Source organism: Triticum urartu, chromosome 3A (assembly GCF_056163025.1).
Source record: "Triticum urartu cultivar PI428250 chromosome 3A, HENAU_Tu73, whole genome shotgun sequence".
NCBI classification, from domain to species: Eukaryota; Viridiplantae; Streptophyta; class Magnoliopsida; order Poales; family Poaceae; genus Triticum; species Triticum urartu.
Genome location: NC_141875.1, coordinates 562,821,095 through 562,838,856, shown reverse-complemented (window position 1 = coordinate 562,838,856; position 17,762 = coordinate 562,821,095). Strand labels below are relative to the sequence as shown.

The following is a 17,762-nucleotide window of genomic DNA, read 5'->3' as shown; positions in this document are numbered from 1 at the left end:
TGATATGGCCAAAAGGATGTGATGAATTATATATATGTGATGTATGAGATTGACCATGTTATTGTAATAGGAATCACGACTTGCATGGCCATGAGTATGACAACCGGCAGGAGCCATAGGAGTTGTCTTAATTTATTGTATGACCTGCGTGTCATTGAAAACGCCATGTAATTACTTTACTTTATTGCTAACCGTTAGCCATAGTAGTAGAAGTAATAGTTGGCGAGACAACTTCATGAAGACACGATGATGGAGATCATGATGATGGAGATCATGGTGTCATGCCGGTGACGAAGGTGATCATGCCGCGCCTCAAAGATGAAGATCAAAGGCGCGAGATGATATTGGCCATATCATGTCACTCTATGATTTGCATGTGATGTTTGTCATGTTTACATCTTATTTGCTTAGAACGACGGTAGCATAAATAAGATGATCCCTCATAAAATTTCAAGAAAGTGTTCCCCCTAACTATGCACCGTTGCAAAAGTTCGTTGTTTCGAAGCACCACGTGATGATCGGGTGTGATAGATTCTAACGTTCGCATACAACGAGTGTAAGCCAGATTTACACATGCAAAACACTTAGGTTGACTTGATGAGCCTAGCATGTACAGACATGGCCTCGGAACACAAGAGACCAAAAGGTCGAACATGAGTCATATAGCGGATACGATCAACATGAAGATGTTCACCGATGATGACTAGTCCGTCTCACGTGATGATCGGACACAGCCTAGTTGACTCGGATCATGTATCACTTAGATGACTAGAGGGATGTCTATATGAGTGGGAGTTCATTAAATAATTTGATTAGATGAACTTAATTATCATGGACATAATCAAAAGGTCTTTGCAAATTATGTCGTAGCTCACGCTTTGGTTCTACTGTTTTATATATGTTCCTAGAGAAAATTTAGTTGAGAGTTGACAGTAGCAATTATGTGGACTGGGTCCGTAAACTGAGGATTGTCCTCATTGCTGCGCAGAAGGATTATGTCCTTAATGCACCGCTCAGTGTGCTAAACCTCGAGCATCGGTTTTGGATGTTGCGAACATCTGACATGCACGTTTTGATGACTACATGATAGTTCAGTGCGTAGTGCTAAATGGTTTAGAATTGAGGCACCAAAGACGTTTTTGAAACATCACAAAACATATGAGATGTTCCAAGGACTGAAATTGGGATTTCAGGCTAGTGCCCACGTCAAGAGGTATGAGAACTCTGACAAGTTTCTTAAGCCTGCAAACAAAGGAGAAAAGCTCAATCATTGAGCATGTGCTCAGATTGGATGAGTACTACAATCGCTTGAATCGAGTGGGAGTTAATCTTCCAGATGAGATAGTGATGGTTCTCCAAAGTCACTGCCACCAAGCTACTAGAGCTTCGTGATGAACTATAACATATCAGGGATAGATATGATGATCCTTGAGCTATTCGCGACACCGCAAAAGTAAAAATCAAATAGGAGCATCAATTGTTGATGGTTAGTAAAACCACTAGTTTCAAGAAGGGCAAGGGAAAGAAAGGGATACTTCATGAAACGGCAAATCAGTTGCTGCTCTAGTGAAGAAACCTAAGGTTGAACCCAAACCCGAGACTAAGTGCTTCTGAAATGAGGGGAACGGTCACTGAAGCAGAACTACCCTAGATGCTTGGTAGATGAGAAGGCTGGCAAGGCCGATAGAAGTATATTGGATATAAATTATAATGTGTACTTTACTAGTACTCCTAGTAGCACCAGGGTATTAAATACCGGTTCGGTTTATAAGTGGTAGTAACTCGAAATAAAAAGCTACGAAATAAACGGAGACTAGGTGAAGGTGAGATGACGATGATCTCATCGGATGAACCACGATGTCGAGGATTCAAGCAATCCCGTATACAATTCCCTTTGTCAATCGGTACGTTACTTGCCCGAGATTCGATCGTCGGTATTCCAATACCTCGTTCAATCTCGTTACCGGCAAGTCACTTTACTCATTGCGTAACACATCATCCCGTGACCAACCCTTAGTCACATTGAGCTCATTTCGATGATGTATTAACGAGTGGGCCTAGAGATACCTCTCCGTCATACGGAGTGACAAATCCCAGTCTCGATTCGTGCCAACCCAACAGACACTTTCAGAGATACCCGTAGTGCACCTTTATAGTCACCCAGTTACGTTGTGGCATTTGGCACACCCAAAGTATTCCTACAGTATCCGGGAGTTGCACAATCTCATGGTCTAAGGAAAAGATACTTGACATTAGAAAAGCTTTATGAGACGAACTACACGATCTTGCGCTATGCTTAGGATTGGGTCTTGTCCATCACATCATTCTCCTAATGATGTGATCCCGTTATCAATGACATCCAATGTCCATGGTCAGGAAACCGTAACCATCTGTTGATCAACGAGCTAGTCAACTAGAGGCTCACTAGGGACATGTTGTGGTCTATGTATTCACACATGTATTACGATTTCCGGATAACACAATTATAGCATGAACAATAGACAATTATCATGAACAAGGAAATATAATAATAACCATTTTATTATTGCCTCTAGGGCATATTTCCAACAGAGGTAAGCCCAAGAAGTCAGACCAAGGGCGCGTGGCAAGCACGAGCCACGGAGAAGTGAGGGGCGCGGGGGAGGGGAGCCAGGGGGCTTACTGGGGAGGGCTGGGAATGGCGTGGGGTCGCCAGCGATCTCCGCGGCCGAAAAAGGAAGAAGGGGTCGAGGACGACGCTTCGAGGCTCTTCCGGTCACGTGAGCCGTCGGGGAGGACGAGGGAGATGCGGCGGTGCTTCTGGGATCAGCGGCAGAGCGAGGGGAGCACGGTGGCGCGGCTATGGCGTCGGGGGACGACGACTGGGCGGCGGAAGGAGGGGGTGAGGGTGTGGCGAGGGGGGGGAGTGGATCTGGCGAGGGAGGGACGAAGGGATCGGGCGAATTAGCTGAAGATTACTAATGCCGCACCCCCTAGCGGTGCGCCATTAGTATGTTTTTTATAGCAATGGCGCACCCCCGAGCGGTGCGCCATAAGTAATCTTTTTTAGATAGCAATGGCGCACCAGCCAGCGGTGCGCCATAAGTAATTTTTTTTGTTGCATCTAATAATTTTTTAGAAAATTAATATGAATATGAAAGAGTAATAAATTTTTATAGAAACAGTAATATTTTTTTAAAAAATATCATCAAATTTGTTATTTGAAAATATTTATGAATATAAAAAAAATATCATCAAATTTGTTATTTGAAAATATCATCAAATTTTTTATTTGAAAATATAATCAAATTTGTTTTTTTGGATTTTTAGTTGCATTCATTTGTGACGGTGGAGCGGGGAAGGGTGCGGGGGGTCGTCGGCGGCGATGGAGCGGGGGAGGGTGCGGGGGGTCCTCGGCAGCGGTGGAGCGAGGGAGGGTGCGGTGGGTCGGCGGCGGCGGTGGAGCGGGGGAGGGTGCGGTGGGTCGTCGGCGGCGGTGGAGCGAGGGAGGGTGCGGGGGTGTCGGCAGCGGCGGTGGAGCGGGGAGGGTGCGGTGGGTCGGCGACGGCGGTGGAGCAGGGGAGGGTGCGGGGGTGTCGGCAGCGGCGGTGGAGCGGGGAGGGTGCGGTGGGTCGGCGACGGCGGTGGAGCGGGGGAGGGTGCAGTGGGTCATCGGCGGCGGTGGAGCCGGGGAGGGTGCGGTGGGTCGTCGGCGGCGGTGGAGCGGGGGAGGGTGCGGTGGGTCGTCGACGGCGGTGGAGCGAGGGAGGGTGCGGGGGTGTCCTCGGCGGCGGTGGAGCGGGGGAGGGTGTGGTGGGTCGTCGGCGGCGGTGGAGCGAGGGAGGGTGTGGTGGGTCGTCGGCAATGGTGGAGCGGGGAAGGGTGCGGTGGGTCGGCGGCGGCGGTGGAGCGGGGGAGGGTGCGGGGGGTCGTCGGCGGCGATGGAGCGGGGGAGGGTGCGGGGGGGGGGGTGCTCGACAGCGGTGGAGCGGGGGAGGGTGCGTGGGTGCTTGTGGTGCGCCATTAGTAGTTTTGCAAAAAAAATTATAATAATGATGCACTGTGTGGCAGGTGCGCCATTACCAGTTAAAACTAGTAATGGCGCACTGTGCCTGCCTGATGCGCCATTAGTATTTTTGAAAAAATAATAAAAAAGTTGTTACTAGTGGCGTACCGTGGGTCTGGTGCGCCACATGATGTGCCACTGCTATATAGTAGTGGCGCACCACATGTCTGGTACGCCATTGGTGGCCATATCATCTATAGCCCTTTTCCTAGTAGTGTGCATCGGGGGGTGCTCCTAGGCGGCGACGGACCGGGTGGCGGCGGGGTTCCCTGACGCGGCGCGGGCGGGCGGCTGGACGGCAACGGCAGCGTTGGCGGCAGGGTGGCGCAGCGACGGGTCCTAGCGGCGACGCTCGACCCAGATCTAGGCCCTATAGGCCCCATCTGGGCTTGGGCGGGCCGGTGGTGGGGCTGATCTGTGGCGAGACTTACGGGAGGCGGGGGAACGGTGTTGAGCGGCGGGGTGCTGGCGGTGCTGGCGCCTGCCTGCTGCAGCATGGCCGGCGGGGCTTAGCGGGCCCGTTGCGGACCTGGTCGGGCCACGGGTGGCCTGGTTTGCCCCGCTGCCGTGTTCGGACGGCAACCGCGACTATGCTGCATGTGCGGGCCTCTCGTACAACGGCGGAGAAGGTGGTTCCCTCCCGCTTGGCCTTGGTGTTGCTGCTTCCGTCGCTTGGCTCTTCTTTCGGGTCTTTTTGACCTCGTGTTGGTGCTCGTAGTGAGACAGTTTGGGTGGCGGCGCAACCGCGATGGCGCATGATGTTGGGCGGTGGTTTGGCTGGTCGGCTCCGGTTGAGCGGTGAGGTTGGAGTGCGGGAGAAATTCTTGCCGCTTCGGCCAGCTCCGATGTGGTGACACCGACGGATGCCACCATTCCTTCTTCGAGGGTGTTGGTGGTAGCCATCCTCCATTTTCCTCCATGTACCGGGGGGAAACTCTAGGACTCATCCGGACAGCAGCGTCGTCGGCGTCGCATTCTTTCTTAAAGGTGCTGCTTTGTACGTGGCAGATCGGAGCCTTGGATGATGATGATTTGTCTTCAAAAGACGCAGCAGTGACGGTTCATTCATGCTTTGTCGAGCTGTCGTTTTTGGCATTTTTTTTTGGTTTGATGTGCTGCTTGCCTCAACAACGGTGTTTGTTACTTTGAAATACAAAATGAGAACCTTTTTGGGTAAGACGCCGCCGTAGCACACGCTCACGAGCAATCGCGTGCTCCAGCTCTCCTTTGGATGACGACTTGTGTGCTTGTCGTTTGTCGGTAACCTTTACACATTTGCTGTACTGACAGCCTGACACACAGCCAGACAGCAGACTCAGGCGTCTATAAGTCTATTCCATCATAGCCTCTAAATTTTTTGCCGAATGCATTGATAAAAGGAGTAGAATGAGTACAGAGAGGGGTACAACTCATGACACGAACGCATGCAGGCGTGAACATGGTGTCCAAAGCAGACAGACAAGGGATGCTCGGCCCGAATAGAGAATACATCACAGCTAACCTACCAAGCCCGAACCGAGACTGGCAATGCCAAACTAGCAAGACTTCCAACATAAGCCAGAACACGGGGACATCGCGAGCGAGCAAGATAGCGCCTTCAAGAAGGAATTCGTTGCCAAGACGTCGTTGCCATCCGATCCGGTCCGGAGGAACCAGACCTAGGGTTTTCCCTGAGCTCGAAGAGGGGCGCAGTTGAGAACCTTGATAGCGCCTTCAAAGAGGGAACGACATCCGCAGACGCCGTCGCTACCAGCACCGGCAAGCCGAGCAAGGATTTCTCCCAGGCCTCGGGCTGGGCAATCCCATAGCCGCCGTATCTGGAGTCGAATGAGGAAGTCAACGCTGGTCGGAGCCACCATGTCGGAAGGGGATTGGAGGCACCTACCCTCAGAGGGTGGCACCGTCTCTGAACACACGAGCGCTGGATCTAGCAAAAGGCAAGGCTTTGAGGCATACAGGTAGGACAGGCGGCAAAGCAAACCACAAGCAGGTGGGCCGATGACGATTAGCAACGCCGGCAAACAAGGACTGGAGGAACGCAGATCCATATTGCCGAGGCCATAGCTGTCGGGACATCGGTGAGCCAAGCGAGCTAGAAGGGACGCAGCTGCTGGTCCGCCAAGGCCAGAGCTGCCCGGCATACGACGCCGTCAACCATGGACGCCGGAGAGACACGGACCCAAGGTCACCGGAGCCGGATCAGCGCCAACAAGTACCCGCATTGAGGAGCCCCGAGGCTGCCACTAGCACTGTAGCCTCGGTAGATGCCAGTGCTCTACCGAGGCTAAATTAAAACTGCGTAAAACCTAGTAACTTCTAGTGCTCTAGTCAGGGCCGGCCCTGGGGTATGGGCAGGGGGGCGACGGCCCAGGGAGGGGCCCATGATGTAGTGCACATATATAATATAGCCAAGCAAAAATAGGTGAGAAAAAAATTATGAGAGAATAAAAACGAGATGAGGTAGGCCCATCAGATAGCAGGTAGCGATTAGCGAAGCCTCACGCACGCCGCACGGCAGGGCCGCTCGTTTCGATTGTGAAACAAATCAGATCTCGCGGACGCCTCGCTCGTCTGTTCGTCCTCTCGTCGCTGTGGTCGCCTCGGTCACCGCTGTGCGCGTCGCCCGCCGTGCGGCAATCCAGCAGCCGCAGCCTGCAGCAGTACGTATACGTATGTATGTGAACAGTGAGCGAAGCCCACAGCAGTACATATACGTATCCATGCATAACTCTTCATCCCTGCAAACCCCAATTTCAGCAATTTATTTTATTTTTTAGAACGTATTCAACTATTCATCCATGATCCATCCTCTAATTTCAGTGTACACGAAGTTCCAAAATTTTAATGTAAGTTTTCGAATTCAATCTTTCATAGTATGTATTCAACCATCCTTTTTTTGTCATTTTGTGCACATGTCTAGGGTTCCAATCATTCAAATCATTCTATGTATAAATTTCTAATTCATTGAATAATTTTTTCTTCATAATATATTAGGACATTAGCCCGCCATGTTGTCTAAGAAGTATTTGTCAGTTGCTCAAACAAGGAAAAAAAAAGATAGAAAGGGATCGGAAGATTCAACAACTGAAAGTACTTAAGTATTATTGTTGTCGATGAAGTCAGTTGAATTTGGTTCTTATTTGAGGTAATCATATCATGTTAGTTTCAATTTTCTATCTTTTTAGTATTTCTATTGTAATATGGCATTGCCTAACAATTATTATATTTAAGTTTATGTACCAAGCACACACATACATATATATGATCTTAGGACATAGGGGCATATGGCGTCGAGTTCGCCTAGGGCCTCCCGAAACACAGGGCCGGCCCTGGCTCTAGTAGATGCTTGCAGAAGCAGGGGAAAGCACCCAAAACAAATATTGAAACCAAGCTGAAACCTCGCAGCCGATGAATTCTACTTCGTTTCCCAGAATTCGACATGCATTGCCCAACCGCATGCTCATGGAAATTCATGGGTAAAACATCCCAGATGATATTTCAGAACCGGAGGGGAGACATACGTGATCTCGCTCATTTTATGTCAGCCTAGTTAGGTCACGCTGGGTTTGGCGCAACATCGTCGAACTGGTCTTGCAACTTGTCCTCTTACTTTTGTCTTGTAACCATAGATATACACTTTGTTACCCTCGCTGAATTTACCACAGAAGACCGGTTCAGAGAAATGTCAGCGGGCGTCGCTGTAAGGGCGAGCTACCTGCATGGTTCCTCGCCAAAATGCACCAATCCTGGGCTGGGACCTCGTTATCACGCTGACGGGCAGTAGTAGGTTAGAACCGAGCTAGTCAAACTAAACTCCATGGCAACTTGGCAAGTTGCATTTTCCGATTTTAGGTGAAATGCAAGTTACATTTCCTACATGAAAAGGCCATCTACTGATGATCAGAACGTTTTGTTTCATCCACATTGTTAATTGAGCGCCGAGGCCAAGTCAAGTCAAGTCAATCCGCATACTACTAAATTGTGTTACTGTACTTGGTTTCCTCGGCCATATAACTGCGTACACAAGTCATTTGTTGCGGATACCAAGCTTCTTAATTTGCATGATTGCTTACCAACATTGCAACAACGGAACAACACCAAATGGCGATCAGCTTCAGTTGGTCGGCAAGTACAAAGCTGACATGGACCTTTGCGCTGCTTCTCATCCTGCTCACGACGATTCAAGTTCATGGCCAGTCTACTACCGATGGTAATTCATGTCATATCCTCCGAGCTTTTACCCTTCTATATCATGCACCTTTATAAGCTCTGCTCCATCTGCACCCACAGTTCAGTTTACTTCAGCGTGCAACTTAAGAAATCTCACTTTACTGAAAATCTCAGAAATCAACAAATTAGTAGCTACCGCATGCCTAGCCATTACATGTCATGATCATTGCTTGGAGCATCTCTAGCCCAGCCCCCAAAAGTCATATATATATGGACAGAACATTTTGGTTTAGGGAATTAACACTCATCTAGCCGATCCGTCATTTCTTAGTTAAAAAAAAACAGCTTTTTTCATCCCCAAAACTCTGGCCTCTAGCCCATTTTTCTCTGAGAAGAGCACTTCTGAATACTAGTAAGATGTACGTGCAAAAGCATGTAACATATCAGGTACTTCTACATTCAAAATAGCGGGACTAACTATAGGTACTCGAATCGGTGATGCTCTTATGATGTCATTGGCTAATCGCTCCTATGAATAGCTATGCTTGGCTCCTCACGTGCTGACATGTTCAAGAAATAGTCATAGATAGAGGAATTACCGGGATGGTGCCCACAGGGAAGAAAATAAAGGTTTTAAAAAAAAAGGATTACCCCTGGCCTCTGCATCAGAATGATGTATGCAGCCATAAAGAGGTATGCGCGTGGAACTCTAGGGTCTTCAACTACCGTCTTCTGACACCAACCACAAAGAAAGAGGAGACGGTTGTGAGCTTGGTGGCGAATCCGTGTGAATCTGGCCGTTAGATTTTCAAGATCCAACGGAGTATTTACTGCCACATGGGTATACAATTGAGTTCACTCAGTATGATCTAGGTCTGATGTTTAATGTCATACCGTTGATTCATATGCAATGAACTAGTTTCAATTTGTGTTTGAAATGAATTTGTGTGCAAAAAAACTATCTGGGAAATTAAGTTTTGAGGGATGGGCTTGATGGACAAAAGTTTAATTCCTAAAAATGGGGAATTAAATGAAATTACGAGGGACGGGCTAGAGATGCTCTCGGTAGATCTTAAACTCGGAGCACGTGAAACTGATACTTACTCTCTCCATTATGCAGGATTCGTAAACATCGATTGTGGATTCACAAACACTAGTGCCTACATCGACAACACTCTAAAAATACTGTATCGTTTTGATGGTGAATTGGTCGACGGCGGTTTGAGCTACGAAATTTTGGAAGAGTTCATGTCTGGTGTAGCGAATGAGCAACAAAAAAACCTGAGGAGCTTCCCTGACGGCTCAAGGAATTGCTATACACTGCCATCCACCATTGGCAAGAAGTATCTATTGAGGGCCACATTTACTTACGGCAACTACGATAGGTTGAACAGAACTATGGACGGGTCTTTGTTTCGGTTTGGGCTCCACATCGGTGTCAATTTCTGGGAGGGGGTGAACTTGACAAATATGGATCCATCAAGCACCATATGGAAGGAGGTGCTCACTGTTGCTCCAGGCAACAACCTGTTGGTCTGTCTGATAAACTTCGGTACAGGGACTCCCTTCGTGTCTTCATTGGAGCTGAGACCACTGCAAGATACCATGTACCCTTTTGTGAATACTTCAATGTCAATCAGCTACTTTAAGCGGATCAGATTTGGCAACGTCGCTGACCCTATCACAAGGTGAGACGAGGCTTCCATCCATTATTAATTTATAAGATTTGATCTGAATCATGCCTGTCAATGGTTCTATATTTAGTTTTTTTTTGCGGGTAAAAAAAACTAAATATAGAACCATTTACAGGCATAATTCAGATCGAATGCATTTAAAGTGTTTGGCTCTAGATCCTGCAATTACGTTTAAGTTGTATACGTAACAAAAATTAAATCTCAAGGTGATACGAAGTTGGGATTGCTAAATCCTATAGCAAGTGCCTTTTAAGTAAATACTAAATACCAAAACATTAGCATGATGTGCTGCCTATTTATCTATTTTTCCTTGTCTATGTTTGCCATGAAGATATCCAACAGATGATTATGACCGGTTCTGGGAAAGCTACGACAAAATTCTCTACCCCTTTATCAACCTGGACACTGTCAATAAAGTGGACAGCCTCCCCAGCAGCAATCTCTTCAGCATGCCGTCAGCCATCTTCGAGAAGGCCTTGACCGTAGACATGAACAACTCCAGCATGCGCATCTCCGTGGCAGCGGATCTCAATCTAGACCCCAAGAGCCTACAGCTTCTCCCGATCTTTCACTTTGCTGATATCAGCAACAGCAACCTGAGCAGGAGGTTTGACATCTACAGCGCCGAAGGTTTGCTGTTTCCAGACTTCTCCCCGCCGCGATTCCAGATGGACAGCAAGTACAAGATTGGGCACTTCCTGCACAACGCCGATGTATTCTTCACCTTGAACAAGACGAGCGGCTCGAGTCTTCCACCACTCATCAACGCTTTGGAGGTGTACTCGCTCATCCGGATGGATAATCTCACCACTGACTCTGACGATGGTAAGATTAATTTACATACTGCACATGCATTGCACATTTGCCATGTATGACAGATTCACATGATCATCTTGCAGTTTCCAATGCTAATGACCGAGGTCTCGCTGTCTAGACCCCTAAAGATTAACAAACTCCAGTTGACATTGTCACGATCTTTACTAGAGTAATAGGATTAAATTTATCAACCAACAGATTTAGTTGTACACTCAACTCCTGAGTAAGCCATCTTCTTAAGGTCAATTGATACCAATGTGCCATGGGAAGATCATAGATGATAAATGAATTAGTACAATTATCAGTTCTATGATAAGATAATATTTGGATATATATGTAATGATATTGCAACTTCTTAAGCTAATCTTTTCATCTTCTAAAAACATACAATATAAGCCGCCCATACCCAACTTATACAGCTACTTTATGCCGCGCATATTTGTTTCCATTGTCTTTTGCTGTTGTAGCCAAGTATATAAAAGAAGTCAAGACGCACTACAATTTGGCACAAAGAAACTGGAATGGAGATTCATGCTCCCCAAGAGAGTATTCTTGGGAAGGTTTGACTTGCGACTACTCCAAGAGCAACCAGAATCCGAGGATTGTCACAGTGTAAGAGCATAACCAGGACTTATATCATATACATTTTGAAAACACATGTAATTTAGTTGAAACCCGAAAGCACATGTAATTTAGTGTAGACCTGAACCACATAAAAATATTTACGTTATCTTCAAAATCCATGTTAGCTTGATGCTATCACTAGATTAAGATGACTTGTATTAAAATGAGTTGGTTTTGCAGAAATCTGTCTACCAGCAGACTGAGGGGTGGATTTGCCATATCATTCATGAACATGACATCGCTTGAAAACTTGTAAGTGGCGCCCACCACATAATATTGATGGGCTCAATGAAATTATGTTGACATGTTTTGTGATCCTAATAACGATATATATATAGGGATTTATCACACAACAATTTGACGGGAGCTATTCCAGACTATCAATTACAGTCACTTAAATTTCTGTAAGTCTACATGCTGATTACATCTGTGGTTGATGGTAGTGCTGATTACATTTGTGGTTGATTGTTAAATTTTAGATGAATGATTTTTACTATCATTTTTCAGTGACTTGTCAAATAACAAGCTAGATGGACCAATCCCTGATTCTATTCTTCAAAGATTTCAGGCCGGTTCGCTGGACTTAAGGTTTTGCCATGCTCCATTGCACAATTCCTTACTAGATTTTTTTTCTTAAAACTAAACAACTACACCTAAAAGGAATAGGCTCAGCATAAAGTTGGTTATCAAAGAAAACAATTCCAGGTTTAGCAGAATCTTTGCACATATAGCAGTGCATTGGTTAAAAGTTAAAACGCATCTGAATTTGCCTTTTTCTGGCCACTGTTTGGTTAGTGGCATACTTGTGGCGTGCCACACTTTGCTAGCACTATGCCAGAGCATCCCCACTTGGCATATACATAAACTTTTGATATTTTTTTACCAAATTGTGGTGGCCAATCTGGATGCCACAAAAAGATCTTCGAGACACACTTCCCTGTGCATTTTATCGATCCAAATGTGCCTTTAATTACATGTACTAGCATCTAGTGACTATAAATACTTTTGTCATCTATGGGCTTTCAAAATGAGAGGTAGATAAGGACCTATTAGTGCTGAGATCCCGTCCCGTCCCGTACGTCTCCCTCCCGAGCCGCCCCCCGCGTGGGCGACCGGGAGGCCCCAGATCCCATCGCCGCCGAACCTCTCCCACTCCTCCTCCTCCTCCCTCGCCGCCATCCAAGGGCGCGGCCAGGCGAAGCCTAGCCGTCGCCGGCGGCGGCGGGGACTCGAGCCCTCTCGCTCGGGTGGGGCTGGCGCGGGCCGGCGCCGCCGGGCCGGAGCGTGGCGGCGGGCCGGTCGCCACGGTGGGTGGTGGCGGCACCTCGGCGACGTTGATTCCCTGCGGCAGGAGGCCTTGCGATCTGGTGCGTCGCGGCCGCCAGGGACGGCGGCGGTGTGACCGGATCGGTTCGCGGCGGCGCGGCCGGATTGATCGCTGGTCAGTCGTCGGCACGGTGGTGGGTGCGACTCGTCGGCAGCTGGGCAGATCCGCGGGATTCTACCCTTGTCTGGCCCTTAACAGCGCGGGCAACTACGGGGGAAACCCTAGATCTCCTTGGGATCGAGCGATGGCGGCGCTTTTGCGTCGTAGTCCCTCTTTAGGGCATTGTTTTGGAGTTTGCTCCGGTTGAAGGGACCAGCGACGTCGGCGCACGTCTGGTGGAGCAACTGTCGATGAAAATCGCGCTGACTACGGTCATGGCGGACGATGGCGGCGTCTTAGATGTCGTTCCCTTGTCGAGGCATCGTCGTTGCAGTCTGCGTCATCAGGCTCGGGATGCTTCGGGGGAAACCCTAGATCTGGGTCTTCCGGATCGGACGATGATGGCGTTTTATCGCTTTCCCTCCTGGGGGCATCGTTTTGGAGTAAGTGCTGGCTGGGGGATGGTGGAGCGGTGCTTCATCTCACACATCGATGGCGGCGGATATCGGCGGCATGGCGTTGTGGAGGCTCGGCGTCCGATGCACGGAGATGGATTCGCGCAGGAGGAGGTTGCTGTCTGGCGTCATGGTGACGTCGATAGCAGAGTGGCCAGACAAGGTAGAAGCCTCAATATGATCTGAAGACGGACCTGTGGAAGATGGCGGCGACGACACACGAGTGCGTCTGACCGGATTGTGCCCCAGACCCAGTATGTGGCTCGGCTGGGGCTTCCGAATATGTTTCGACTTCCGGCTTTTGATGTTAGGCTTAGGTGAGTGGTTTGGGTAGTGGCCCAGCTAGCACCCCTTCATCATTTTGGATAGGAGTAGCGGCATGTGTTGCCAAGATGGTGGATTCAGGCACATTGTTGTAATACTTTGTAAGGTCCTCGAGAATAATCAATAAAGTGGCTGTATGCATCTCCCAGATGCAGAGGCCGGGGGTCATCCTCCTTTTCTAAAAAAAAGTAACTGCACATGATTTAGAAACCATGTAGTTTGTTCTTTTGGAAGGTAGAGATGTTTAGAAGCACTATTAGCAAGTTAGTTGTGTTAGAACATAGAGGTGTGTTATAATCAATTAATCATAGCTTTATAGAGAAGCTGAGATCTTTTGAGCTTATTTTTTACGCATGATATTTAATTGTATCACTAGATTAGAAGGCAATCCTGTATGCTCAAACGTCAAAGATACATACTGTTCAAAGAAGAAGAAGAAGACCACATCTACCGTGCTTATCGCAGTGATAGTTCCTGTGGTACTGGTATCCCTCCTAGTAGTGATGGGCATACTCTGGAAGTTATACTGGAAAGGTAAGACGAAATTCTATGCTCTAAATTTACCTTTCATCAGTGCAATATGGTAAACAGAAGACAGCAGCTTCGTACCTAAACTTTCATGTAAAAAACAAATTCTTGACTCTTCAGGGAAGTCAGGAGATGATGAAGATTCTGCTATGTATGAAGAGGAAACTCCACTACATATTGATATCAGACGGTTCACGTACGCAGAGCTGAAGCACATAACAAACAACTTCCAATCAATCGTTGGAAAAGGAGGTTTTGGTACTGTTTATCATGGCACACTGGAGAATGACGATGAAGTAGCTGTTAAGGTGCTTATGGAGACATCAATAGCAGAGTCAACAGACTTCCTCCCTGAGGTATAACACAAAACCAACTAGGCCACGTCATTACTTTCCTCAAGACAAAATTAAGGTTGCAAAACCTACAAAATCATTTCCACAGTCCATATTCGATAAAACAATGCAACTGGCTTCAGGTCTAGGATGTTTGGTAACTCTATCAATTATCGCAGGTGCAAACCTTGTCCAAAGTTCATCACAAGAATCTCGTGACTTTGCAAGGATATTGCCAAAACAAGAAATGCCTAGCACTTGTTTATGATTTCATGCCTAGAGGAAATCTTCAACAGCTTTTAAGAGGTGGTTTCTCCCTTAACTTTTATTAGTGTTCCTATCAAGCATAGCTGACTTAGGCTTGCAGTTAATTATTATCACTAATTTGACATGACCTAGTCTTACTATAAAAAATTAAACTATAAAACCAAGCTACTCTGGCTTTGACATTGTACTGCAATCAGGGTATTCATGTTAAACTGAATTCCATGTTAAAGGTGTAGTTGATTGACTAAAGTGTTACTGCTGCTATTCAATATAGTTGAGTTGGTAGACCAAATTTACTCTGTGTAGATAATGTACTAACAATTGCGGCCACCATAGCTGCATTCGCAGAGCAGCATATCTTAATGTCATAGTCATGGCATGATCATAAATATCAGGTAAACAATTGGGGCTGCCACAGTCACATTCTTAGTCATAGGTCCTAAACATGGCATGATAGCCACAAATTATAAACATGTACATCTTTCAAAGCCAGCAACAAACCAAAAACTAGAGAGGTATGTGTTCAAAGAATATGTCAATAACTTGGTTCGCTCGCTGATTAGATTTGTACATAAAAATGCTCCACTAGAGGAAAGGAAAAGCAGTTATCTCTTGAAGATCAAAGTGCATGTATTAGTTAGCTTAGATATGTGCAAAAATTACAGAAATTGGTATTTATGCTAGTACCATGAACATATCAAATGGAACTCACATTAATTAGGTATGTACTGATGCAGGAGGTAACTATAGTTTGAATTGGGAACAACGACTCCATATTGCACTTGATGCTGCACAAGGTCCGCATTTCAGTTGTGTGTTTGCCTTTAGGCCATGTATGTATGTGTGTGTTCTCTTCTTTTCTAGGTCATGTATGTGTGTTGACAAAGTACGGGTTTGAATAAACTGCAGGACTGGAGTATCTACATGAGTTATGCACCCCATCAATAGTGCACAGAGATGTGAAGACCCCCAACATCCTTCTGGACAAGAATCTGGTGGGGATAATATCTGATTTTGGGCTTTCGCGGGCTTTTAACGATGCTCACACGCACATATCTACTGCTGCTGCTGCTGGCACTCCTGGGTACATCGACCCCGAGTACCATGCATCTTACCAAATCACTGTCAAGACAGACGTTTACAGCTTCGGCGTCGTGCTCTTGGAGATCATCACCGGACAACCCCCACTATTAATGGACCCTCAGACCGTCCACCTACCAAATTGGGTGCGCCAAAAGATAGCTATGGGAAGCATTCACGATGTTGTAGATAAGAGGCTGCTGGATCAGTACGATGCCAGTTCCCTGCAGAGCGTGGTGGACCTTGCCATGAACTGCGTGGAAAACGCAGCCATCGACAGGCCAACCATGACTGTGGTTGCCACGAGGCTCAAAGGGTTGTTGCCAGCGGTTTCAAGTGAAAAGCAGTCTGCTTCTGCGACCCCTCGACGTACCTACTCCATGGATAGTGAAATTCCAAGGCAGTTCCAGCTGATGATTTCAGGAGCAAGCAACGGGGGGAGCTCCTTCCAGTCTGGCTATACCAATGGGATGTCACAAACGAGCCTCTTTTCTGGACGGTGAAAGGGATACTGTGTTTTTTGTGGCATCTACTTAGATAACTTTTGGTAATTTACTTAAGTGCATCACCATATCGTCCGTAAATCAGAATTCAGTACTTGTATCATTTTCAGTTTATAACGAAATTCAGTAATGTCCCGGCAAAAAAAAGATGATTCAGTAATTGTGTCATTTTCAGTTTATAATACTGCTCGTTTACTGCCGGTAATGGTTTTCAGGCATGAAGCATCCCCTTCCATTTGAGAACTTGGTGGTCGATTAATTGGTGCTTATACATTAAATCCACACACCTCAATCCTAGGACAAGTGGGCTGCTTACACATTGCCGCTTAGGAATTCCTCCTTTTATTCCCCAACCTCGCTCACTAGGCTGTGGATTCAAAGCAAAGTACTCCCACCATTTCTAAATATAAATCATTTTAGAGATTTCAATACGAAGTACATACGAATGTATATAGATATATTTTGAAGTGCAGATTCACTCATTTTGCTCCGTACATAGTCTATATTGGAATCTCTAAAAAGGAAAGTGCATGGATGAACCCAGGTAGATATGAACCCACTTTAAAAAACACATTTCTAAATGCTAAAAAATTCCGAAAAGGGCTGCATGGTACGTATTCATGTTCTATGTGTGTGCATAAAGTTTCACGGAAAAATAACTTTTTTTATGGCCTGTGCAAAAAAGACAAAAAATTATGTCGTAAAACGCTATTTAGAAGCACAGAAATTTGTCTTTTTTTCGGAGACAAAACAAAAACATATTTTTGCACAAAACTTTGCGTCGTGCACACACATTTGTGAACATGTATGCATGGAATTTTCTTTTGATTTTTTTAAGATTTTAAAACGTACTTAAAATGCATTTTTTGAAAAGTAGATGCAGATGCCCCTGGGTTCAGATCATGCCCACTGAAAAAGGGAAGTGTCTCTAAAAAGGCTTATATTTAGAAACGGGGGGAGTACTTATGTACTTGTTTGTTCTACCAAATCATCTGCGCATCTCCGGAGTCTAACACAACGTTATTATGCCATGGTACGCGAGTTGGCGCTTGAGGGCCTGAGCTTATGAAAGGGCAGAAATGCAATCACATGACATACCTAGCTCTCGGCGCTGTTCCTTGACTTGTCCGCGAGGGGCAGCGCCTCCGCCCACTCCCCCTCGGCCTCCGCCTCGAAACCGGAGCTGGACAAGAGATAGTGGGCAGCACAGCAAGCTTTTTCCCGACTGATGCCCGTGGCGCGTGCCATGGTGTGGAGTCGAAGTGGGCGGCGCCGGCGGCCAGTGCCGTGCCTGACGGCGAAGGGGCTACGGGCCTTGTTACGGGTCTTCCCAATCTAGGCCGATGCCATTTTCTACCGCCAGAGCCATTTATCGCCTACTGCGAGGCAAGAGCTCCTGCTCGCCTCTGCGCGGGGGCTACAGAGCCAGCCCAACACTGTAGCTGAGAACGCGTGTTTTTTTTCTTCCCTCTGTGGTTTCTTAATGATTTTTTTCCAC

General features: G+C 46.9%; 1 protein-coding gene across 1 annotated transcript; it reads left to right on the top strand.

Moving 5' to 3' along the window:
- The first annotated feature begins 8,124 nt into the window (after positions 1-8,124).
- Positions 8,125-16,511, top strand: LOC125545100 (senescence-induced receptor-like serine/threonine-protein kinase). Its single transcript, XM_048708967.2, has 12 exons — positions 8,125-8,255; positions 9,336-9,903; positions 10,241-10,734; positions 11,193-11,337; positions 11,530-11,601; positions 11,688-11,753; positions 11,857-11,937; positions 13,931-14,088; positions 14,203-14,438; positions 14,594-14,720; positions 15,419-15,478; positions 15,591-16,511. Exons 1-12 carry the CDS (start codon positions 8,147-8,149, stop codon positions 16,262-16,264), a joined length of 2,790 nt encoding a protein of 929 aa, XP_048564924.1. The 5' UTR covers positions 8,125-8,146; the 3' UTR covers positions 16,265-16,511.
- Positions 16,512-17,762: the final 1,251 nt, after the last annotated feature.